General features: G+C 45.1%; 1 protein-coding gene across 4 annotated transcripts in view; it reads left to right on the forward strand.

The window, feature by feature from the left end:
- ARAP2 (ArfGAP with RhoGAP domain, ankyrin repeat and PH domain 2) overlaps nt 1-26,130 on the forward strand; it is a 1,514,823-nt gene that overhangs the window by 666,011 nt on the left and 822,682 nt on the right. For all 4 annotated transcript variants that reach the window (XR_013608339.1, XR_013608340.1, XM_078678359.1 and 1 more), the window contains exon 12: nt 24,537-24,622. Coding sequence is in view for 2 of the 4 variants with exons in the window: in XM_078678359.1 (XP_078534485.1) it covers nt 24,537-24,622 (86 nt within the window). In the remaining 2 variants the exon portion in view is untranslated. The remainder of the gene's footprint in view (nt 1-24,536; nt 24,623-26,130) is intronic.

Consider the following 26,130-nt stretch of genomic DNA (forward strand, 5'->3'; position numbering starts at 1 on the left):
AGCAACCTCAAAAAAAGAGGGAGAACAACGCAAAGCAGAAAGTCTCATCAGTCTCCTAGCCGATGTGATGGCCACCAAGAAAGCCACCTTATAAGGTAAGAACCTGACATCCACTGTCAATAAAGGCTCAAAATGTGAGGACCGAATAGCATGCAGGAACAGAGAAAGATCCCAGGTAGGCAACAAAGAGCCAGATCCCAGAAAGCCCAGACAACCGCCCATTGGCCCTACAGGGTAGACAGAGCAAAACCCTTATGAAACCTGTCCAAAAAGAACTGCAGAATCTCAGCGACAAAACAAGAAGTAGAGGACAGACCATGAATAGAACAACATCTGTCAAAGGAAGACCAATGCCTAGAATAAGAAGACAAAGTGGACTTCCTACTTTAATCCTGCATCTCAGAAATAATGTAGTAAGCCAAACCCTGCCCACCTAGCAACAGCTGCTGAGACTCTAGACTGCTAAGGTGAGCTGGGGAGGAGAAGAGGGCCTCAAAGGGGATGGATGCCGTGGCAAGATCCAAGGAGGACCCACTGCCAGACTAAACAACAGCAGGTACTAAGACCTCCGGGGTTAGTGAGGTAACACAGCCGCCACGTGCGCCCCCACGCTCTGGACTTTCAACAGGAATGCAGGAATAAGGGGAAAAGAAGGGAAGGCATACAGCAACCAAGGAGGCCACATGAATGACAAGGCCTCCCCACACCATGCTCCCTGTTCCAGAAAAAAGAGAGGCACGAGAGCATTTGTCCTGGAAACAAACAAGTTCACCATGGGAGTCCGGATCCTCCGGCAAACTAAGAAGGACACCCTGAGTGATAGACACAGCATCAGAGAGGAGGGAAACCTGCGACTCAGGGCACCCACCACCACATTGTCTGTGCCCCAGATGTTTACCAAAATGCCCTGGAGATGCTGCTCTGCCCAATTCCCTATAGCACAGGCCACAAGATTCAAAGAATGACTGTGAGTACTGCCCTGATGATGATTCACGTAAGCCACAGTCACAGTGTTGTCAAACCACACCTGGACATTGCAACCCAACAAACCAGCCTGGAAGTACCGAAGGGCTCTCTCCACAGCTGACAGCTCCTTCTCATTGGAAGAGCTCCTGGACTCTGACACCAGCCATCGAGCCTGAATTGCCCATCGACCCAGAGTCAGATCCACCGGAGGCATGGGATGCAACCACATGCCCCGCGAGAGGTTGGACTAGTCCATCCACCACTGCAGGCTGTACACCACATTCAGCGGGACTGGCACCATCAAGGACAAATACCAAACACCAAAACAAACAAAGAGGCAAAGATGCCACAGAAAGGGACGAAGATGCAACCTGGCCCATGGCACAGTGAACACCTATACCGCAATATGCCCCTGCACCTCCATCCAATGAAGCAGCAGGCTGAGGGACAAGACAACAGAGCCCCCAACAAAGACTGCAGATACTGGATCCAGGAGAGAGGCAGGAACAGCGTTCCTTTAAAACACCTCCTTGTGGCAGGTTGAAAATGGCACTTCAGAAATTGAGGAAGAAGCTGTGACTCTCCAGCATACATATGGCCAAAGACAGATGTTGAGACATCACCAGGGCAGAGGGGGCCTGCAGCAGTCAGCCGTCCAGGTACAGAAACACAGTGACCCCCTGGTGGTGCAAGTGAGCCACCAGGGAAGTAACTGCCTTGGTAAAGACCCTGGGCAAGGAACGGAGCCCGAAAGGGAGGACACAAAACTGCCAATGATGACCCGGCAGGGAGAACTGCAGAAATTTCTGGAACCCCAATGTCACAGGTACATGTAAATACACATCCTGAAGATCCTAGTTAGAGATCACTGGCGGAAAGAAGGAAAACGCTGACTGGAAGCCCAACCAAGCCCAGCAAACAGGGCTCCCATCAGCGATGCATACTCATGGGTCCAGGAGACCAACCACGTGTTCTGACCACCAGGATCTCCCACGGTTGTCCCCAGGTGCCGCATGTACATTCCAGCATCAACTCGGCATACCACCACCTTGCTTAAGCAGGCTTCCCTTGTATTTTGCTCTGGTCCCTGCTGAGCGGTGACGTCTACCAGTACATCGGTACTCAGCTCTCCATTCCCTGACCGCTGCCCCTTGACAGGGTTTACGGTGGCCCATTGCTGTTGTCTATATCATGAGCTGTGGTTTGTGTTAGGTGGTTGGGGTCAGTACTTTTGGACTTGGACTCTCCTCCTCAGACCGTCGCCCTTCAGGCAGGGGCAATGGCTACCCCTTGCTTATTCCCAGGCATGTATCTTGCTGTCCTGTTGATGATCTCCCCACTCTAGCTGGGATCGAAATCTCATCGACAACCACCTCTTGACCGTGATTGGTTTATTAGGATTCATGTGGAGCTCAAGATGTTTTTTACATTGTGGCTGTTGTAAATATGTATGTGTAGTCACTATGATTGTAATTGACTGAGGTCTGGAAATCTGGTGACTTCCAACCCTGTTTTTACCCTCTGCAGGTCGCAATGTAGTTCTGTGTAACACTGCCATATATACCTGTTCTTGGTAGAGACCATTGTCTATTAAAATATGTTGTATTAAAGGGTATCAAAAGGAAAGAGGGGACAAGGGGAGCTTGTAGGTCCAGCATTTGTACCCCTAATGAATCTCAAATATATCAAATGAGTTGTTAGTTCCTTAACAGAAGTAAGAGAGAGAATATGTGTGGTCAGTCAGATATCTAAGGGATCTGACGGGGGTGTCCACTTCTTCAGGAACTTGGGCCCTAACACACCCAGTTGGGTGTCATGCTTCCTCATAGGGCTTGCTCCTCATCGGGCCGGAGCTGCAATGCCTGACGGGCACCCGTCAAGAAACTCTGTATCAGATATTTTTTTATTCCAAAGCTGTTATGTGAAGTGGGGGTGTAGGGCAGTGACGTGTAGAGGAGTGTTGTAAGGTGTAGATGCGTTGGGATAGGTCTGTTAAAATAGACTAAGTAGTTCTCTGATCAAATCACAAATAAAACCGAACAACCCACCCAGTAGGTGATTCAGTGCAATCGTCACTACAACGCAGATGCTAAACTAGCGTTCTCTCAATTTTTACTTGAGGATTGTTTGTTAGTATATTTGGAGCATTGTTCACCTTGAACGAACATATACAAAAATACACACCATAGATATATTTTAAGACTTTATTAAAAGAAGTGTCCTAAACTAGGGCTAATAATTTGTATAGACAGACCTATGAAAAAACCCAAAATAGTGAAAATAAAAGCAATTGATAAGTTAAAGTTTGATAGGAATTGAAACACTGTAACAATATTTAATATGTTCAATGCATTAAATAATGGAACCAGTCTTTCTTAACCAACCCCTCTCTTGTAGCACCTAGGTAAGCTGTTTGAGCACCAAAGTACGCATCTGAGTTTCTTGACGTGGTCTCAAGCCTGCATACCTTACCTGAAAATCAAGCTAGTCATTCTGCACTGTGAAAGGGTCGCTGCCAGGTCGCTGAGAAGCATATGGCTTTTAATGAGGGTGTTTTCAGCTCACTCCCATTAATCAACTCTCCTAGGAAATTGAAGATTCCTCTCTGCCTAATACTTGTCTGTATCAAGCTTAAATACTCCTGTATGATTATGTTGTAAAGGGCAGGCTGCATAATGAATATTGTTAGATGCAAGAATTAACATTAGTCATGTGAATATATATATATATATATATATATATATATATATATATATATATATATATATATATTACCTACTGGCGGTCGCCAGTAGGTATATATAGTTAGGATTTTTTCTCTATGGGTTTTTTGAAAATTCTATGTCTAATAACTTTGGCGTTTGTGGACGGAATTGGCTGAAATTTTCAGGAAAATGGCACATTTTGTTTCTGAGCAGCCCTTGAAAATTTGGGGGGGGTTCGTCCAGTGGGGGCCGAGAAAAAAGGGGGTCCCAAAACGTGTTTTTAACATTGAGTTTTCCATAGGGCGGTTGGCCTCACTTTTAGCCCGAACGGCTGAATGGATTTGCACGAAACTTGGCAAAATTGTAGGGACTGGTAGCCCGATGTGCCTTTTGTAGGTCTCAATATATGTGCTCCAGTGGATTTTGAGAAATTAACGTTTAAAAAAAGATATATATCTGTAACAGCGGACCGGGCAGCGGCCCAGGACGCGTACTTTTCGCGCAACGGAGCTTTGTGAAGCGAAGCTGATTGGTTCTGTGGCGTCTGTCAACATTCCAAACAGTCCGTAGCGGCCGCCATCTTGTCTCTCGGTAGGATCGAGAGACAAGAGGAGGCCAAAGCGAAGGGGCAAATGACCATAAGGGGGAATAGTAGATCCTCGCTGACCCCCTAGGTTTGATGTGGAGGTTTTAAAAGGGCTCCGCGGGGCAAAAAAAAAAAATAATAATAATAATCGAACGGCTGAATGGATTTGCACGAAACTTGGTAAAATATTAGGGACTGGTAGCCCGATGTGCCTTTGCTAGGTCTCAATATATGTGCTCCAGTGGATTTTGAGAAATTAACGTTCAAAAAAAGATATATATCTGTAACAGCGCTCCGCTTCGCGTACTTTTCGCGTTACGGAGCTTTGCGAAGCTGATTGGTTCTCCGGCGTCTGTCAACATTCCAAACAGTCCGTAGCGGCCGCCATCCTGTCTCTCGGTAGGATTGAGAGACAAGAGGAGGTCAAAGCGAAGGGGGAAATGACCATAAGGGGGCATAGTAGATCCTTCCTGACCTCTTAGGTTTGATGTACCATTTTGCCAAGTTTGGTGTAATTCCGTTCAGCCATTCAGGCTGTAGACGTATGTAAATGTCCTATGGAAAATTGCATGGGGAAAACACATTTGAAAGTGTTGAAATTTAGAACCAATTAAAATGTTACTTTGGTTTTGTATTTGTGTGTGATGAAAGTTAATTGGTTATGTATATATGTCAAATGAGAGGAAACCACAGCCATTTTGTGATACTACTGTCTGAGGTACATTTGTGAGGAATTTTTGGTGGTGAATTTCTGGTGTTTGATTTACACAGTACTAACACTTTTCCTACTTTTAAAAAGGTGAGTTGTTAATTTGTAAGGGGAACTATGTTGTACACTTGAAGATAATTTGAAAAATGTTTTCTGTTATTTATTTGCAGTCCTTCTGTTATACTAAATACTTGATAAAGTTAGTTTTATATTATGTATTACTAAAAACGATAAATGAAAGTGATTATTTTTTTCTGCAATTTACAGCAAGCAATTTCAAAATAAAATGGCTCACAATGAAGAGACCGTGGCAATTTCTTTTGAATTGTCCACTACATTGATTGAAATTGAGAGCACCAATAATGAAATATTGTCACAAGGAGGACATGACTTGTATGATTCCATTAGATTGATTGAAATGGACAGCACCAAGAATGAAATATTGTCACAAGGAGATGACTTGAATGATTCCACTACGTTGATTGAAATTGAGAGCAGCAATAATGAAATATTGTCACAAGGAGGAGATGACTTGTATGATTCCATTAGATTGATTGAAATGGACAGCACCAATAATGAAATATTGTCACAAGGAGGAGATGACTTGAATGATTCCACTACATTGATTGAAATTGAGAGCACCAATAATGAAATATTGTCACGAGGAGATGACTTGAATGATTCCACTACATTGATTGAAATTGACAGCACCAATAATGAAATATTGTCAGAAGGAGGAGATGACTTGAATGATTTTTTTGATCAATCTCTTGATGGCGAATTTATCGAGTGTTTGGAGACCATAGAGTTACAAGAATCATTATTGGAGACTTTTCATGAGGACATTGCTGATGAGGACATGTTACTAGTTCTTTCAAATTTAGAAAATTCTGAAGAATAAATTTATATTTAGAAATCAAAAATTGTTTGAGACATTATTCATTTTTATTTTTAATTTATGAGGTTGTAGCGAAGTGATTGTAGTATAAAATGAGACTTATAGTATAGAGTGCAACATTTTTATGTTACATGGTAAGTTTACTCATATTTACTTCCCTTCTGCCACTATATTATCTCCAATGTGTATTTGACATCTCTTCTTCATCTCCGGCCTCCTTTCTCTCACTGTGTGTCTCCGATGCATCTTATCGCTGCTATTTTGTGTAATTACAGAAGAGAGTAAAATAAAATAGTTTGGAACGTGAAAAGGGGGCAAAGTAGAGTACTCCTCACCCCCTAGGCCTTTTTAGGCGGTCCCAAAAGGATCAGTTTCTGCTTTCCTGAGAGATTATGGTATGAGTTCCATATACCACAATAACTTGCATTACAACATGCAAGATATCTATCTCCTATTACCAACTTTTGGAGATATTCGCGCTAAGCGCGAATATCTCCAAAAAGTAACACCTGCCCTGAGCAGTTCTTAGCCATGTTATCCAATGGGAGGTGGATAACATGGCTAAGAGCATTAGCTCGGTAATGTATGAATATCGCTGAGTTTTTAGCGATATTCATGCATTGCGGCCGTTTATTATCGCATTTGTGATAAACCTTGATAATAGCAAGGTTTATCTTCGATAATTTCTGATGATGCTTAGCGGTAAAAAATTCGTTGGTAAGCATCGTTAGCGATAAATATCGTTAGCGATAAATATCGCTTAACTTTGGTAATATGCCCCAACGTCTGTTAACGTTCGATTCGAAGGAAATGAGGAAGTGTTGAAAAACATTGTCTGCGCCATCTTGCCTTTTTTGAAATGCCACACTTTTGTCGTGCACGGCAGCCATTTTAGATGTCTTGACCAGACCCACTCTCTGCACGCTGTCGATTCGTAGCATGGCTCCTCACCCTCGCAAGCATCTTCCCCAGGCACTGGTCACCCCCGCTCTCTGTCTTATGCATGGGCAATAAACCTCCCCCCATCTGCGCTGCTCTTCCCTGAGAATCACACTGTGCCCGCCCGACACCTCCCTTTTGCCCTATTCACTACCGCACCCTCTGACACTCCTCTTCCTCTGTGTCCGATTGTCCAGGCTATCAGCTAGCCCTGCAGATGTAGTTTATGGCCCCAGCTGTAAAGAATCACCCCTCTTCAAAGGAGTTATAGTAGATCAAGGCCCACACCCGATGAGATCCGTCACACCACACGTGTTCCTACTATCTGAAAACTATCCTGTATTGTGATTGGGGAGGGGACCGAGCCTGAAGCGGAAGATTCCAGGAATCACTCTTTGTACATCAAAGTTTTTACAATTATGTGTCACATTAAAAATATATAGCACTCCAACAAAGTAGTAGGAATATAAAACTTTAATAACATATAAATATATACAACAAAACAAAAACAGTAAAAACATTTAAACAACGAAGAGACCGTGGCAATTTCTTTTGAATTATCCAATAGATTTATTGAAATTGACAGCACCAATAATGAAATATTCTTGTCAGTAGCGGTCTGTTGTGCGAATAGTTCCAAGGCAGCAGAACGCGCTGAAATCTAGATGGCACGAAAGTGATGTCTAGCAAGTTGCCGCCCAGCAAATAACGGCGTGGGGCGCCGCGGGGGTGAGTGAGTCCAGTAGGCACCACAGCTATTCTTACCGGCATTGCAGAATTACTGCTGGGGACAATGCCTGTGCTGTAGCAGGGTCACAGCAGAAACAAAAAGGATTCTGTTGAAGATGTTGTTGGTTTTCAATTTGAAAACAGTTCTGGTGTCAACTGCTATGTTATTGTAGTGGTTAATGTTTTGTTTTCTCTAGAAAATGTAAAAGAGGGGGAGGCAGTCCAAAGTTCCGTTAAAAGGGCAAAGGAAAGGATCGGTGGTTTGAACTATCAGTCAAAAAGGGGAGGGGGTGCAACAATTTTTCCTACAGGGTCACACTGTGCTTTCACCGGAAGTGAGGTCTGCAGGATTCTAGTAATTCAAAGTGAGGCTGGCGCCGACGTCCCGCGGATACAGTTTCGTCACTCCACGGGTGATCATGGCAGTCATTCCCCATCGGGGGTCGGAGACTTCCGCGGCTCCTCTAGAATCTTCAAGGTCGTGGAGGACTACGGTGGTGGAGTCAACCAGTGACCGGGCCATTTCTTTATGCTGGGCCCGCTCTTGCCAGGTCGACCGCCATTTTGAGAGTTCGGTAGCTACTGGCGATCGCGGGGTCAAATGAGCGGACGGGCTCCACCCTGCCGGGCGAGACGTTGCAGCATGGCCACAGTGGAAGAACCCTTTTCCGGGCGCCTGGAGCGCTGAGGGTGCAGCTGGGAAGCCTCCACCTGGGGAGGCGGGAGAGGCCTGTTCGCACCGTCTCTCCCTCCCAGTGCACCCCACGGCGTCTCGCTTGAGATTTGTTATGGCCGGACCAGGCGATGAGGACGAGGGGGGGGGGGTCGGAGGCATGTGCAAGACATCCCCCCCCAGGGTTGTTGCAGCAATTATACAAGAAAAAAGAAGTGTCCCGTCCGTCTTCGGGCCGGGCTTCCGGTAGATGTCGGCCGGACGCCCCTGGCTCTGGCCCCATGAACGGGTTTCTTGGTTTATTGGCTGCAGCCGGATCCCGTCGGCCTCGGCCCCCCGACCGTTGGTGGCCGGACCGGAAGAGCATGTGGCGGGACTACCTGCAACTCTCAAGGGCCACCGCGGCCGGACTGGGAGAGAGAGGGGAGGGTCGAGGAGACATTCCCCCCCCCCTGCAACTGTTCAGCGTTGTAAAGGCAATCCCCTGGCCGGGTCCCGCTGGTCTCGGCCTCTCCTCCGGCTACATCCTACGTTAGGATCTCCTGGCCGAGGCGTGGCAGCAGGACCTGCCTTATATGGGCTGCTCCCGTCTGGGCGCAGCCGGAACCCTGCCCCACCTTGGAAGTTTCCAGAGTGGGGGCGGATGTTCTACTGACTTGCATTTTCCCTAGTCTATCGATTTTTTTGGCGTGGCAGGCGGTGGGACAGCGAGGGGTGATTTGGTTTCTCTTACTGTTTTTCTGGTCTCTCACCACTGGCATATTTCTAACGTTTTCTTGTTTCTAGGACATTAATAGGTTTTATCATTACGTTATGTTATCGTTTCTTTGTTCGTTGTTTAATAAAAGTTCATGTTCATCAGTGGCCTACTGATTTTCGATTTCCTATTCTTTTCTTTCCAGGTTGTTTCATGCTAAAGTTTCTGTTAACAGGATACAGTGATCACTTCGTTATTATTGCATATGTCCTTTTCACTAGGGGTGCTCTCTGGTCGGGCCAGATGACGTATGTCTAGTAAATGGTCCGGGTGAAACAGGTGCATCAATCAGTGGGGAGTAGATAGGCATGACAGATTACAACGGGGGAGAAAGGTCCGCATTACGTACCCTTTTCACTACTTGCAAAGATTTTCCTACGTTTATTTGCAAACAGGGAATACCTCCAAAAAGAACTAATTCCCAAACAGTCAATGTTCGGACAATCAATCAATCAATGAGGAATGAAATAGGTACGACGTGTTAAAGGCTTGCGTTACCTACCCTTCACTATCTGCAAAGGGAGAGAGAATATTCCTATTCTTCCTCGTTTGCAGGCAGAGAAGATCCTTAAGAGAACCAACTTCGAACAATTCAATGCTCGATTCAAACAATCAACAAGGGGTACTGTGAACACAAATGAACGCCGCTTATGTACATACGCATTGCTATTTTCAACAGGTTGTTCCTAATGTTTCTATTTTAGCGAGGTCAAAAAGAGATCCCATTAGTGGCCTACTGATTTTGCTCGATTCCTTTTGTTTTTTTACACGGTTTTTCGCTATCTGCAAAGACTAAACAGAGTATTTTGACTCTGTGCTTGTTTGTAAATAGAGAATGAACCAAAGAGAACAATCAATCAAATGGAGAGAGAAGCAGGCACGACGGATTACAAAGGGGGCAAAGGGCTGCGTTAACTACCCTTCACTATCTGCAAAGAGAGAGTACTCCTAATAGAAATGAGGGGTGGGGGGCAGCATTCAAAGCAGATCAGTGTGCATAAACACGAAAATGTTTTTACTTACCACGTACTTGATATTCGACAGCTTATGATATTTGCTATTAAAAAACCATTGAAATTCACTGAAAAAACCATAGGTTATAGACCATATATAGTTAGGAATTAGCATTTACAAAACCTTGAAAATTCACTGAAAAAACCATAGGTTATAGACCATATATAGTTAGGAATTAGCATTTAAAAAACCTTATTTTACTCACACAAAACCATTGAAATTCCATATATAGTTAGTTGCACTAACTATATATCGCGCACCCGCAATCCACTGCTGATGATGTCACATATTACATCATTCATGACATGGTCAGTGACATCACTGATGACATCACTGATGACATCTCAAATGACATCACTGATGACATCTCACTTGACATCAATGATCACATCACTGATGATATCATTCATGTGATAATACAATGCATCTCCTCACACTGTAATATAACCTCCGTTACACCCAGTGTTAAATAGAGAGTATCATTTTTGAAACCATTGACACACCAATACTAGTTACTACATACGCACTCACTGATTCCTATGTCTACACACACATTCACTCATACAATCATTCATACATACAATCACTCATCTTTACAACACTATCATATGCACTCATACACCTATACAGACACTCACACTCTGCCACTCATCCATGGAGTTACTCACACACCTAGTCAGTCCTGAAAAGAATCAATCACACTTCCATTTTCTCATCTATACAGTTAAACACAGAACACCTTACATTTTTGAAACATATACTAACACATAGTTACTCTCTTATAGAATCACTGATACAAGTACACATTGATCTGCACAGAGTCACACACCTCCCAGCCAGCCATACACACACTCAGTCTCCCATACAAATACTTGTGCAACCAATCAATAACCCATATAGCTACTTATATAGCTACTGATCAACACATGCAGCAGCTTGCACAACAACAGACATACTGATGCACACTTTCAGACAGTTTAGTCACTAACCCGTGCATTCAGTAAGACGCATTTAATCACTCACTCATACAGTCAATCACGCACCTACTAAAACCTTCATTCAGACACTTATACATCCACTCATTCTTCAATATGTAAAACATATTTAAACTTTACAGAAACACATAATCACTGGATGTTGTCATCAGTGATGTCATCAGTGATGTCACTGACCATGTCATGAATGATGTAATATGTGACATCATCAGCAGTGGATTGCGGGTGCGCGATATATAGTTAGTGCAACTAACTATATATGGAATTTCAATGGTTTTGTGTGAGTAAAATAAGGTTTTTTAAATGCTAATTCCTAACTATATATGGTCTATAACCTATGGTTTTTTCAGTGAATTTTCAAGGTTTTGTAAATGCTAATTCCTAACTATATATGGTCTATAACCTATGGTTTTTTCAGTGAATATATATATATATATATATATATATATATATATATATATATATATATATATATTTATATATATATTACCTACAGGCCAGTAGGTAGTTATAGTTAGTACCATGTTTCCAGAGGAAAAGCACTTTTTCGTACCTATATTTTTGGCACAGTTTGACAAATATTCAAGAAATTTTCCCCAAAAAGTGTACTGTTGATTTTTGTTGCACATAGAAAGTTTCATTCAAATCCATTAAGCGGGGTCCAAGAAAAAGAAAGGAGTCAAAAAAGTATTTCCCATGTTAACTCCTATAGGAGCTTTGAACAAGACTACAACCCGGACAGCTGGACGGAATTACACCAAATGTTGCAGAAAGCTAGCTTTTGTTAGGCAGATTGTGCTTTTAGTTATTAGGTGTAAATCCATTCAGTAGTTGCTAAAAATGTAAATGTAATACCTGGCAGCATTGGTGTGGGTCTCCCCTCCATTTTTGCCTTTGCTTCCTCTGTTTTTGCTGTGTGGTGGACTCCATTTTGCTGGTCTAGATGCTTTTGGCACTTTGCAACAGCTGTTCAGTGCCAAAGTGCAAGTGCTTCCCTTTGTTAATTGTTATTATGGATTTGTGATTCCTTGATTGACAAATTTGATTTACTTGTCAGACCCTAGTATAGTGCATTGTGTGTGCCCAGGGCCAGTAAATCAAATGCTGCTAGATGGCTGCAGCATTGAATGTGCCACCCACAGAAGCAGCCTGTAAAATATAACTCCGGCCTGCTATTGCAGAGCCTGTGTGCAGGCTGGGACTGCCATATCGACATGGCAAGTTCACACACTTGCCAGTCCCTAAACCTTCCCTTTTCTACATATTAGTCACCCCTAAGGTATTCCCAAGGTACCCCTGTGGGAACGGTGCATTGTATGTGAAAGGTAGGACATGCCCTGATGTGTGTTGCATGTCCTGATAGTGAAAAACTGCCAATTTCATTTTTCACTATTGCAAGGCCTGGGAACAAGGTAGAAAAATACATTTTAGTATGCCTGAACTCAGGATGTTAAAATGCATCTTTTAGTGAGGGTGATTTTTACATTCTGTGTTTGAAAATACCACTTTTAGAAAGTAGATATTATCTTGCCTAACCATCCAGTGTCCCTCTTCTAAGTTTGTGTATCGCATGTCTGGCTTTTGGATGACAGGGGCTGGAGAGGGGCAACAGCTCCAGAAGTCTGATGAGTCAGGGCTGGGCTGAATAGACCTGGGATGCATTTAGAGTAGAGGGAGGAGATTTCCTTTCACCTGAATGGGCCTGGTCTGCCTTCAACAATGCTGTCTCCACCTCCTGCCAGGAACCTGCACCAGTGAGGATAGAACTGGTTTTGGCTGGGTACAGACACTCTGCCTTCAGAGAACAAAGGATTTTGGTGTCTAAAAAGAGGGGCCCAGACCTCAGACTTTTAGATCACTTCTGGGAATCAAGAGAAGCCTTTGACAAGGAGAAGAGCCAGAGAAATGAGGAGGAATACTGCCCCTGTGTTGTTTGCTGTCTGGGGTTGGCTGCAGTGGCTACTTCCTGCCAAGGAAAGGAGAAAAGGGGGTTTGATCTGCAAGAGGTGCCTGCTGTTGTTTTGGACCTCTAGCAAACTGTTTTCCGCTGGGAGCTGAAAAATTGATGCAACATCGAAGAAGCGTGATGCATCCGTACCTGTTTCCGATGCATTACCGAAGAAACCGTCGCAGTGCCTGCTGCAGCTCGAGAAATCACTACGCCGCATCGAGTGCCACGATCTCTGAAGTCCGAAATCACTGCACCGAGCGTGATGTAAGCCCTGCTGTGCAGCTGCAAGAATCCAACCATGTTCCCGGATCATCGCATCGCATCGAGGCACCAAGTTTGTCGCATTGTTGGGGGACATAGTAAGAAACAGATGCATCAACTCCCCACGCAGTAAGAAATCGACGCATCAACTCCTCTCTTTTAAGGAACAGATGACTCAACTCCCCTGCGCTGCTATAAGGAACCAATACATCACCTCCCCCAGAGCAAGGAACCAACGCATCACCTTCCCTGAGTGTAAGGAACCGACACATCACCTTCCCTGCGGCCCGTTTTGTGTGTTTGCGTGATGCAATGTACTTTGTGTGAAAAGCGTTGAGTCTGCAATTTGCTTTGAACGGAACTATTTCTACCATCTGAAAGTCATATTTTTTATCACTGTATTGTGGATTTTTGTTGTTTGGTCTTGTTTCGGTTTAGATAAAGATTACTTATTTTTCTAAACCGGTCAGTTGTCTATTTGTAGTGTTTTCACTGTAATACTGTATGTGTTCACACATGCTTTACACACTGCCTCTGAGATAAGCCTGTCTGCTCGTGCCAAGCTACCAAGGGGCTGAGCAGTGGTCATTTTAGAAGTGTATCCCCCTTATTCTGACTGGAAGAAAGGGTCCCTATTTGGACAAAGGTGCCTACCTCTGTCAACTAGAGACTCCCATTTCTAACAGTAAGGAAATCCAAATTTGATTGTGATGACTTCGCAAATAATAACAAGCTCATTCAGACAATGGAGTGCTCTGATTGGCTGGCAACACTTCAACCAGGAAGTGCTGTCAGCCATCTTGGGACTCTCCTTTGGTCGAGCCCCCCCAAAAAAAAACTGAAAAAAGAAAAGGGGGCAGGGTAAGAACACCCAGACCCCTCAAGCCATGGTCTTGGGGTCCCAGAGGGAAAAAAGCATTTTTTTTTTTTTAATTGCTGCAAATTCGTAAAATTCACAAATATGCAGCAAACAAATATTTTTGTAAAACGAGCATAAACTCCCTTGCCTGTTTGCAAAAGGGCCCCCACTTGCACCAGGTCCCTGGGGCATTTCCCCCTAAAAAGAGAGGGTGCACATGGCGCGCTCCTCCTGAGGCTGCTTAAACCCTGAGGACCCCTTTTAAATAAATAAGGGAGGTAGTGTGGACCACCCTCTTAGGTTTCTAGTTGCCCTGGGGACCACCACCTCCCCGGTGCAATTTAAACAACCACCAGCTCCTCCGATAATTGTGATATCCTGGGTGGGGTCTGAATAGGAGCCGAGTGGACCTTGAGCTGACCCAAAGCCAGTCATCTAGCTTGAGCTTTCAGTGGTATTCCTCCTTTGCATCAGATCACGAAGTGCTAGCTTACCACACTCCACTGATAGGAGTCAGCTGTGTACACAAGCAGTTCATCTCACTGCCAGAGAATTATGAAGGCCGCAGAGAAGGGGGTTCTTAAGTGAAGGAGAGGAAGCACAGATAGATGCCGGTGCCTATGCTTTCTTTTGCTTGGTGCACTGTTGTATTGGGTATCATGGAGACCTATTAGTAGGTGAGTACCTTTCCTAATCCAATAGTTAAGGTTGGGATACATCAGTCACAGGTCACAGTGTGAGGCATAGTCCCATATAAGAATGATTCATCCCCGGCACTATTGTCCTTTAAAACATGTCTTTGGTGCTCGCAACCTTGGCTGTGGTCCATGGAGATATTTCATTGCTGCACACAGAGGAATAAAATTAGAGGGAACATTGCTCCTGTGCGCCATGTTGAATGAGCTTCAGGATACATAAACTAGTTGTTATTGAGTGTAGCCCAAAAGGAATATTTAACCTTCCGTAAAAGGACTTGCACAATTTCCAATTATTTGTTACACATTGGGGAATGCGAGGTCCGTTTGGCAGCCTTCTGAAGATTTCAGTTTCAATGTGTAGCATGAATATTTGTATGTGAAAGAGACAATTAGTTATAGATTCCTGATCTTAGAATTACCCCCAGGTGTCAGACTGGATCCAGAGAACTTTTATTCTTCAGCAGTACCCCTGCGTGTCGATAGGTGGCGTCTGTTGACTCCACGTTCGTCATTGGTGTCTAGGTCACCATAATGATGTTGCGGTATCTACTTAGACGCCACCCTGGTGCGTTGATGTCAGTTCTTTCTTTTTCCGTGCCAGCTAGCACAGATCTGGATATAGTCACTTTTTGACAGAGTTTTTTGCGACGTTTGTCAATACAGTTTTTGAGCCTATCGACCCCAGGTGCACGCAGGGATGTCCAGTCATCCTCGGCCCGGCTTTAAGGACTGTGACACCTGTCGCAAGCTGATGTCGGTTACGGATCAGCACGGCGTGTCCCTGTGGTGCCTGGAGCGCGACCGTGATCCCAAGTCGTGCTCCGACTGCGGGACCATAAATCCAAAGTCTTTGTGGGAGCAGTCCTGAAAGCTTCTCAAGGCCTGGCAATCCGCTCCACACCATTCAAGGTCCCAGCTGCGCAGACGGTCGAGAGACCGGTCGCGGAGTCACCACAACTCGTCATCGCAGTCTTTGCACTACTCAGGGAAGTCGAAGCACCAGAAAAAGTCGAAGAAGTATCGTCGCTCATCGACTTCGAATTTGGCTTCGGCTACCTTTCTGGACATGCCTTTTAATGGTTGTTGCCTGTTCGGTGACAAAGCAGACAATGCGCTAGAGTGCTTCAAGGACTCACGGGCTATGGCCAAGTCCTTGGTCCCCTCCACCACCTGCCGTGCGCAGTCTGCTTTTCGCCCCTTTCGTGGCTACGGAAGGGGTGCCCTGCCATGTTCAACACAGAGCCACAGGCAGGCGCAAGCTGTTCAGCCTCTGCATGGCCGGGACGTGGCCCCCTCAGCAGAAGTCTCCAAACCCTCCTGGTCTGACCAATTATGGTCACCAATCCCCAGTGGGCGGCAGGATTCGCCATCACCTCCTCCACTGACACACCATCACGTCGGACAGGTGGGTTTTGTAGATAGTCCGAAGGGGCTACTCCTTGGAGACTACCACTTCATCCATGCCGTCTCAGCACCATCGCATGCCGGTGGATCATCTGGCCCTTCACTAACAGGAAGTTAAGACTCTCTTGGCCAAGGGAGCCATCGAGTGAGTTTGTGCCCCAGAAGTAGGTTGTGGTTGCTATTCCCACTACTTTCTGGTGCCCAAGAAGGACAAAGGCCTGCGTTCCATCTTGGATCTCAGGAATGTCAACCGCTTCCTCCGGAAGGAGAAGTTCAAAATGTTGACACTATCTCAGGTCCTGTCTGCCCTCGACCATGGAGACTGGATGGTAGCGTTGGACTTGCAGGATGCTTATTTTCGCATCCCTGTCCTGCTGGACCACCGGCGTTATCTGCAGTTCACGGTAGGCCACAAGCACTTTCAGTTTACCGTGCCCCCATTTGGCCTTACCAGCGCTCCTCGGGTGTTCATGAAAGTGATGGCGGTGGTCGCAGCTCATCTGCGCAGATCAGGGGTTTTAGTCTACCCTACCTTGACGACTGGCTGTTGAAGCCGGACTCGCCCCAGGCAGTCATCTCCCACCTCCAGACTACAGCAGACCTCCTGCACTCACTGGGGTTGAATATAAATGTGCCAAAGTCACACCTGATTCCCTCTCAGAAGCTCCTTTTCATTGGAGCGGTTTCGGACACAACGCATTTTCGGGCTTATCCTCCCGAGCACCGAGTCCAGGATATTCGGGCTATGATTCCAATTTTTCAGCCTCTATCCAGGGTTTGGGTCAGAATGTCCCTGAGGCTGCTGGGCCTCATGGCCTCCTGCATCCTGCTGGTGGATCATGCCAGGTGGAATATGCGGGCTCTGCAGTAGGACCTGAAGTTCCAGTGGACAGAGCATCAGGGGAATCTGTCCGATTGCATTCGGATCTCGGGGGACACTGCGCAAGAATTGCAGTGGTGGCTAATGAACCAGGATTGAGTCAATGGCAGATCCCTCTCCCTTCCCCAACCACAGTTCACAGTGGTGACAGATGCATCACTTCTGGGGTAGGTTGGCCACATGGAGGAGGCAGAGATCAGAGGCCTCTGGTCTCTGGCAGAGTCCGGACTCCACATCAACCTTCTGGAGCTCCGGGCAATTCGCCTTGCATGGAAGGCATTCCTTCCCTCTGTTTTCTGGTAAGAGTAGTGCAGGTGTTCCGGACTCCACATCAACCTTCTGGAGCTCCGGGCGATTCGTCTTGCACTGAAGGCATTCCTTCCCTCTGTTTTCTGGTAAGAGTAGTGCAGGTGTTCAGGGACGACAACACCGCCATGTGGTACTGCAACAAACAGGACATGGCTGGAACATCAGGGCATCTCCCTGGTGGTTCAGCACCTGGCAGATTCCCTGATCGCCAGGGCAGATGAACTCAGCTGCAGGTGCATGATGGATCACAAATGGCATCTTCACTCAGAGGTGGTGCAAGGTCTCTTTCAGCAGTGGGGAGAGCCTTGGTTAGATCTGTTCGCCACCAAAGAGAATGCTCAATGTCAGCAGTTCTGTGATTTGGAATTTCCAAGGTGTCACTCACTCGGCGATGCTTTTCATCGCGAGTAGAGTTGCGGTCTTCCAAATGTCTTTTCACCTATACCATTTCTGTCCAGAGTGCTGAAGAAGATCAAACGCGATCGGGCCCAAGTCATTCTTGTGGCTCCTGATTGGGCATGAAGAGTCTAGTATCCTGAGCTGTTACACATGGCCATCGATCCTCCAATCAGACTGCCTCTTCGGGAGGATCTTCTGTCGGAGCAGCAGGGGACAGTCCTCCACCCAAACCTGTCCAGTCTCCACCTCCTTGGGTGGAGGTTGAGCGCCAACAATTGACAGCCTTCGACCTTCCTCCAGAGGTCTGTGATGTCCCTCCACTAAGACGGTATACGCCTGCAGATGGAACAAATTTGTGGCATGGTGCACAACAAAGGCTGTGGATCCCCTTTCCGCCCCTCTTTCTGAGGTTCTCTTGTTCCTTATTTCTTTGGCCCGGCTGGGCGCTGCTCTGGGCACTCTAAAGGGCTACCTCGCAGCCATTTATGCCTTTCTTAGGCTTCCTGATCAGCCTTCTCTTTTCAAGTCCCCTGTTGTAAATGGCTTCCTTAAGGACATTACTCGTCTTTTCCCCCCGTTTTCCACTTCATAATGCCCCATTGGGACGTGAACTTAGTTCTAACTTATCCTATGTGTGCTCCCTTTGTGCCGCTACATAACTGTCCTCTCAGACTTTTGGCTTTAAAGACTGCCTTTCTGGTTGCTATCACCTCTGCTCGCAGGGTGAGTGAGCTCCAAGCTCTTTCTTCAAAACCTCCTTTTCTGGCTGGTCATCTGAACAAGGTTGTCCTTTGAACTCGACCTTCTTTTCTTCCCAAAGTGGCTACTTCTTTCTACATTGGTCAAACTATCACTTTGCCCACCTTCTTTCCACCTCCGCATCCTTCTAAGGAGGAAGAGAGGATCCCCCGTCTGGATCCAAAATGTGCTCTTTCATTTTATTTGGAACGCACAAAGCAATTTCAGGTGGATGACCAGCTCTTTGTTGGCTACGTGGGTGCCAAAAAATGTTGGCCCATGTACAAATGGGCCATCTGTAGGTGGATCGTTTTGTGCATTAAAGCTTGCAAAGAAGGAGCCTCCAGTGGGACTGCGTGCTCATTCCACCAGGGCGACGGCAGCTACCACTAATTTGAGACGTGGTGTCCCCCTGAATGACATCTGTCAGGCAGCTATGTGGGCATCTCTGCACATGTTCACAAAGCATTACTGCCTGGACAGCCAGGTCTGGAGAAACAGCTTCTTTTGCCGCTCTGTTCTCCTGGACTTTCTGGTGTGAACTTAGTTCGCAGACCCACCTCCGGGGTTGATATTGCTGGGGTATCTATTCTAAGGTAAGGAATCTATAACTAATTGTCTCTTTCATATGAACAAGTTATTTTCCTTTGGTAACGATATATCCGGAAGAGACATAGATTAGTTATAGATTCCTTACCACCCCACCCATCCTCCCCGCTCTGCGAAGTGAATTCTAGTGTTAAGGACTCCCTTTCAGGGCCCTAGTTTTTGTGCACCAGTGGTCAGTGCGTTGCATGGCCCTGCGCATCTGACTGATGTCAGCCTATCTGGACTGTAGGAAACACCAGGGTAGAACAGAGGTACAAAAGTACCGCTCTGCGCCGGTCCAGCCCGTGTCCAAGTCAAGGTGGAGGCCGGGGTCGACGCTGGTTGGGGACACAACCGGCGTCGGGTGCAGACGTGATGCCAGTGGAATCGGTGCTGGGGGAGGTGTTATAAGGTCGGATGTCGCCGATCCGGATTCAGGCCTGGATCCAAGAGGACCCTGCAGTGCTGGAGCCGGAGCCACTGGCGTCGAAGGCCCAGGGCTCCCAACTGAGTCTGTGGGGCCCTAAGGCACTCCGGCAGAGTCGGGCTGCCCAAAGATGGCATGCATCGCTTCGTAGAAACTCCGAAGCTGGGCAGGGGTAGCTCTGGCCCCCAGAAAGGTTGGGAAACTCAAAGTCGATCCTTCAGGCTCCGCATGTGAGCCACTGGACGGGCACCGTCCACATCCCTTGGCGCGTCGGCTGACGGACGGGGAGTAGTCGAAGAGCGACGATGCTTCTTCGACTGCTTCTTGTGCTTCGACTTCCCTGAGGAGTCCAAGGACTTTGATGAAGAGTGGTGGTGACTCCGCGACCGGTCCCTCGACCTCCCGCGAAAATGGGACCTCGAACAGCGCAGAGCGGACTGCTGAGCCTCGAGAAGCTTTCGGGTCCACTCCCGCAAAGACTTCAGATCCATGGTCCGGCAGTCGGAGCACAACTTGGGATCATGGTCGCGCTCCAGGCACCTTAGGCACACGTGGTGCGAGTCCGTAACCGGCATCAGCTTCTGACAGGTGTGGCAAGTCTTGAAGCCAGGCCGAGGATGACTGGACATCCCTGCGTGCACTAGGAGTCGATAGACTCAAAAACTGTGTTGACAAAAGTCTCAAAAAAGTCAGTCAAAAAATGACTGAAGGTACCGCTCTCTCCGGATCTACGCTAGCTGGCGCGGTAAAAGAAAGAAGTGATGTCAACGCGCGAGGGTGCTGTCTAAGTATATGCCGCTACGTCATTACGGCGACCTCGATGCCAGCGAAGAAGTGCGGAGTCGACCGACGACACCTATCGACGCTCAGGGGTACTGCTGATGAAAAAAATTCTCCAGATCCAGTCTGACGCCTGGGGGTAATTCTAAGGTAAGGAATCTATAACTAATCTATGCCTCTTACAGATATATTGTTACCAAAGGTAAGTAAGTTGTTCATTAGTACTTTGGTGACTTACAGTGAAATCGCTCCATTTTGGGAATTAACATGTAACATGGCGTTTTCAGGTTTGTCCATCATAAACTAGAATATTATGTTTTTTATGGAGTAAAAGACACGCAGTTCAGTACTTCTATCGGGCTTTTTGAGTCCTATAACTTGCATGATTTCTGAACTCTTTTCTGAGTACAGAACTTTATTTATGTCCTAAACACTGTACTTTTCTTGAGAAAATGCCATATGTGTAACTAAGGTGTACATATGGTGGAGCAAATACATTTTTATATTGTATTGTTTCTATGCGAACATCCAGATTCTAATTTAATTTCTTTCTACGGTGCAGAGGCAACCACAACTAGCAGTCAACTGATTGCTATGTCTCTTTCCGTTTTGCCCTGGAAGGTCTATCAATCTATCTTTCATTCTTTTTTTGGGGGGGGGGGTGAAGTTTTATATTGCATGACCTAGACCCGAAGGCATCAGGGCGCTTTACATGAGCATCATTTGTGTTACAGACGGACACATTCATATTTTTTAGGCACTAAAATCAGTTAAATTTGCCCAGAATCACAGGTTGTTGAGCGTCCCTGCTGAGACTCGAACCCAGGTCGCCAGCTTCGAGGTTGACCACTCTAACCGATAGGCCACATCCTCTTCACTTTCTAAATAGTGACAGAGAGTTGGAGGGTCATAGGAAAGAGATGTGAATTATCAACAAAAGTCCATGCCCTCCTCAGTGCGGGAGTTGTTATTTCATTTCTCACAAACATATTGTGACAGGTTGTGATGCCCAAAATAGCAGACTGTCTGGATATATTGTGGATGCTGTTATTTTTCAAATTAGAGCTTAAGGCAAGGAAGAAATTAATAATTTAGCTCCGAAAATGCGGTTCTTTATTTGGCTGATATTTTAATGTACTCATGATCACTTTTCGAACAAATATAACATGTTAGAATTGCAGTGTTGTATTAACGGGGCTTTAATTATTTCTCAAGGAAGAAACATGTTCTTTTCACCGAGCATCTATTGAATTGTTAGTTTGTTAGTCGTGAAGTCATAAAGCGCTTTCGTTTACAGCAGAAATGACCAGAAATCCTAAATGTACAATGGCTAACGCCTTCTTCCATCTTGTTGAGCTCTGTTTCTTCCCCCACCATCTACCTGTTCAGATGAGTTGGCCTCTCTTCGATGTCCTGTTGGGCTGGAGACAAAAAATCTAGAGTACTAAGGCTGTCCTTTGTTCTCCCAACTCGTCCTGCCCCCTCTGAGATGGCTGATCAGTGGCATAACAATACTTGAGAGGATCCCCTTGCAATGTACATGGAGGGGGCCCGCCTCTGGACTCATTCAGGAGCACCGAGGCAGGGTACAATGTTGAGGGGCCCCCTGGACCTCCCCCCTCCTCCCCCGCGTGGGGGCCTTTGTTACACCATTGTGGCTGATCTCTGTTAGGAGACCAGTTGTTAACAATACTCATATCTGCCTGGACCCAGAAGCCAAGTCACTGTCATCTGGTAACAAGGGTTGGTTACTCCCTGGAAGCAATGTGCATTAAGGCTCTGGAGTGGCCTGTGAGACAATTGAAGCAGCACAAAGCACACTTTTATAAAGTTATTTTTACACTGAAGAGATCAAGATTTTACTTTTAACATCACATTAGACTTTTCAAACTAAGTGGAAAATAAAAACTTTGAATGGTTTTACTAGCCTTTTTCAATGTGGAAATGTAAAAAAATATTTTAGTTACATCTAGGCCTATTTTATGGAAAATCTTTCCTAACCTACACAGTGAAAACAGCTTCTGGATATTTATTCTCTGTGATGGCAGACTATACTTAATATGTAGCATTCGATTTTCGTTTTACTATGTATAGTGAGCACCCAGCTCTGAGGGCCTAAATGCACCACTGCAAGTTGACATTTGTAATACATAAAAATAGATTAATGAAGAAAAGATGTCAGAACTCGACTATTATAAATTATTACAGTCAAGTTCTGTCAATGCTTGCAGCCAGTGCCAGCAGCTGAGGTGAATGTCAGGTCAGGTCATGGAGCATAACGGAAGCAGCTGTTTTAAGCAATGAAAACGAAACCTTGCTGTTCTTTCTTCTGCTCTATTTCAATAGCGTATAGTGTCAAGCGGAGAGAATATGTTTATTTTTTGCACTCCTTAAATAGAGAAAAGCTAGAACCTTGCTGCATGTTTTTACCATTCCGAGCTACTCCAGCTAATTTTTTTTAATCTGACTTGTCTTGAACTTTTTCTAATATCAGGGGCGGCTCCTCCATTACGGCGGAGGAGCGTCACCTCCCTGCTGAAAGCCAGCAGAGGCAACCAACAAAAATAAAATGATAATAATTTTTTTTTTTAAATCATTTTATTTGTTGTCCTACATGCTGTGAGCCGAGGGAGAGGCGGGCCATTCATCCTGATGCTGCAGCACTAGGGACGAGGGGGGAGAGGTGGGCAGTGCCAAGTGGGCATGACTGTTTGCCAAACTGGCCAAACTGTCATGCGCAGTTAGCCTTTGTCCATCTAGCAGTGTTGTACAGCTGGGTGGAGAAACCAAGACAGGCTCCCAGGCTATGTCTGAGCGCCAAACCGAGGTGCTCTGACTAATCCCAGACCCAAATAGCATTCCCAGCATGTCGGCAGCGTGGGATTGGGAGCCGGGAGCCTGCGCAGTGTGCAGCAGTTCCTGGACGCCCAGGAGGCGATGATCTGGAGGAAGGAGGCGGCTGTCAAGCAGGTAAGTATAGGTTTACGATCTATAAAAAAAATTTATTTAGTTTTCATTCCTCTTTCCCACCACTTCACAATACCAGTGACCGCTACTGTCTAATATCTGTTTGCAATAACTATCTAACAGTGTTTTGATGTGTTTAATGTTTCACTAGGTTTTATTTTTGTTCTTTATGTTTGCAAACATGCTTTCTCTTTCATATGTAAGAGCTATGCACCAAGGTTTTAGGTGGTTTGTGTGATGGTGTGACTATGTATTATATGGGATAAAGTACCCCTTGGTTTACCTGAAAAGGATATTGAGGTCACTTCTGAGTTTCATAACCTTATGAAAGAACTCAGCCTTTGAACTCGTCCCTCTATATGGTTATTGGAACTCCTCTGTGACTTCCAATATTTATATAAAGTATGGAGGGAGGTACTTTATTCCATATATATATATATATATATATATATATATATATATATATATATATATATATATATATATATATAACACCGTGGTGCTACATATGTGGAGGTAAGCATAGCACCTACGTTTTGATGCATTTGCTCATTAATCTCAGACCTATTACTCTGCCAGGGATTGTCAGCATGTATGGCAGTGAATGAATACTGTGTAATAGTTCATTGTACATTTGTCCCAGTCACAATAATGATGTCTGATGCTGTCAGTGTATTTGTGGGCGTATTTAATGATTTAAAGACTCCCATGGTCAGTACCACAACTGTGTAACATGCCTAGATAGCTGGAGATCAGAAAATGTAGCTCTCACATTTTTACCTCTTTGGTATTAGTGCAAAGAGTTTACAACCGAAGACAAATATATTTGATTGGCCATGTTTTAGGTGATTACCAATACAACGGTGGATTATTAGTGTCAAATTTCGCATAACATATTGTTTAATCCTTATAGCCCCAATGTGCAAATGTTAGTGACTATTTTAACTGTAATTTTGATGTAGAGACCATACCTTTGTTTTAATCTGTGTAACTGAGGTTCATAACACCTTATTTTACTCAGGAATGTGGACTATATGGTTGTGGTTTTGCTACTCAAGAAATAAACCCTGGAGATATATTTGTTACAATCTGAAATTTTTATCCAAAATAGAGCACAAGTATGATGACATGCCTGGTTGTGCAAGTCCACGAAGTTGTCTGATTATCGACTGGCTGACGTGCTTTTTTACTCATTAACCAGAGCTGTGCATGAGTGCCCACATTATGCGTCCAAAGGAATCTCTTGAATGTTGTATTTAGCATATGAATGACTATGCAAATGTCTCTGATTACTTGTAATTCAGGACCACACAGATCCCTTGGACCCAAAATCTCAAAAGTGCGGAGCCTGAAACTAGATGCCAGCATTTGGAGCAACGAACTCGTCGAGGTAATGGAATTAAATGTGCCCCGTGTGACTCAAGGAGGAAAACACAATTATATAAGACATGAGAAACTTTAAAATTAATGATGACAGCTCGGAGGGTAGTTACATAAAAAAAACTGTCGAGCCTGTTCCGTCCGCTTGCAGTGGCTGCTGTACATCACACCCTGGGTTGGTAAATTGCACCTTTGTACGTCAGTTTTAAGTGCTCCCTGCATGCTCAACCGGGCTCCATACAATCACTCACCCCTGGGTCTCGCGCCTGAAAGACAGCGTAGTCAATGGAAAGATCCATGTGTTAATTAAAGTCTGAGAAAAGTTTGTGGAAGAAGAGCAAGTATAAATTAAAGTTGCCGAATTACATGCTAACAAGTAATGCATAATGTATCTATGGTAATTACTCTGATATATGGCCTTGAGAAATAATCACAGGAGCCTTAATTTCATTTTGATCAGCCACACATTTTAGTACATTAACAACGCTATGCAGAACCCCCAATATCTTTACAGTATGATATAGGCAAAAAAAGGCACACGTGGAATGACACAAACAGAAATACATATTCAGACTTAGAAGCAAAGGTCAGTGTCTCATCTTTGGAATGACTGTACAGCAAGCACCCACGTGTCTTTCCAATCCTGCCATTTCAAGGACGCAGCTTCAAAGAATGATGGGGTGGGTTCGGCTGGGTTTACACACAGTGAAGGGTGCATTGATTCACGAGCCAGCTGCTCTTTTGGGAAACAATTTGATCAATTACTCTAGTTCTTCACAGAAGTTCACTTTCTTTTCTCAAGAAAGCAGGGTTTGCAAAGGCAAGGCTTCAGTGCCCTCCAGAACTAACACTCATGGGAGGTCGACAGCCGCAGTAACACAACAGTAACTAGACCGCGTAGGTGTTGGTTGTTACCAATAATGCATCGACATCTTTAAATATAATGCGCTCATGAATGTGGCATTTCATACCAGGGATGCACTCAGAAGGTTAGTCAGAGAACTCCTTGTCTTCTTCAGTGAGTAAGATCGAACTGCAGCTGGGAGCCTGGAAGGAAATTAGGTTATAGAAATGAAAAATGTAGCTGCTCAGAAGAGCCTGACCTTACACAAATCATAAAACCTTTCAGTTCACCAAGTTCTTTTCACTTAACCCTCATCAATCAGTTGTTCTTCTGTGCTTTGTTATAGTTTTTAATACACATTTCTCCTGTTGGCTTTATTGATCTTCGGAGTATCAAAGTGTACTTTCAGTATGACATTTCAGAAATAAACAAAGACTGTACCCTCTGTGTGGCTTAGGTTTAATAATGTGTTTTTCCAACAGCAGATCTGATTTGCTGCCTAATGGCGCTTATGATTTCAGGTGTGATGCTAAACAAATATCTTGATTCCCGGAAGAGGAAAAGTCACGTCTTTTAGTGTTTTATTGTAACATTAGTGGTGTGACACTGGCCTATAATGCTAGTTATAGGCTCTCACTCAGTGTATCAAAGGGAGCCAGAAGCAAGTGTCCATA

This window comes from Lissotriton helveticus, chromosome 2_2 (assembly GCF_964261635.1).
Source record: "Lissotriton helveticus chromosome 2_2, aLisHel1.1, whole genome shotgun sequence".
NCBI lineage: Eukaryota > Metazoa > Chordata > Amphibia > Caudata > Salamandridae > Lissotriton > Lissotriton helveticus.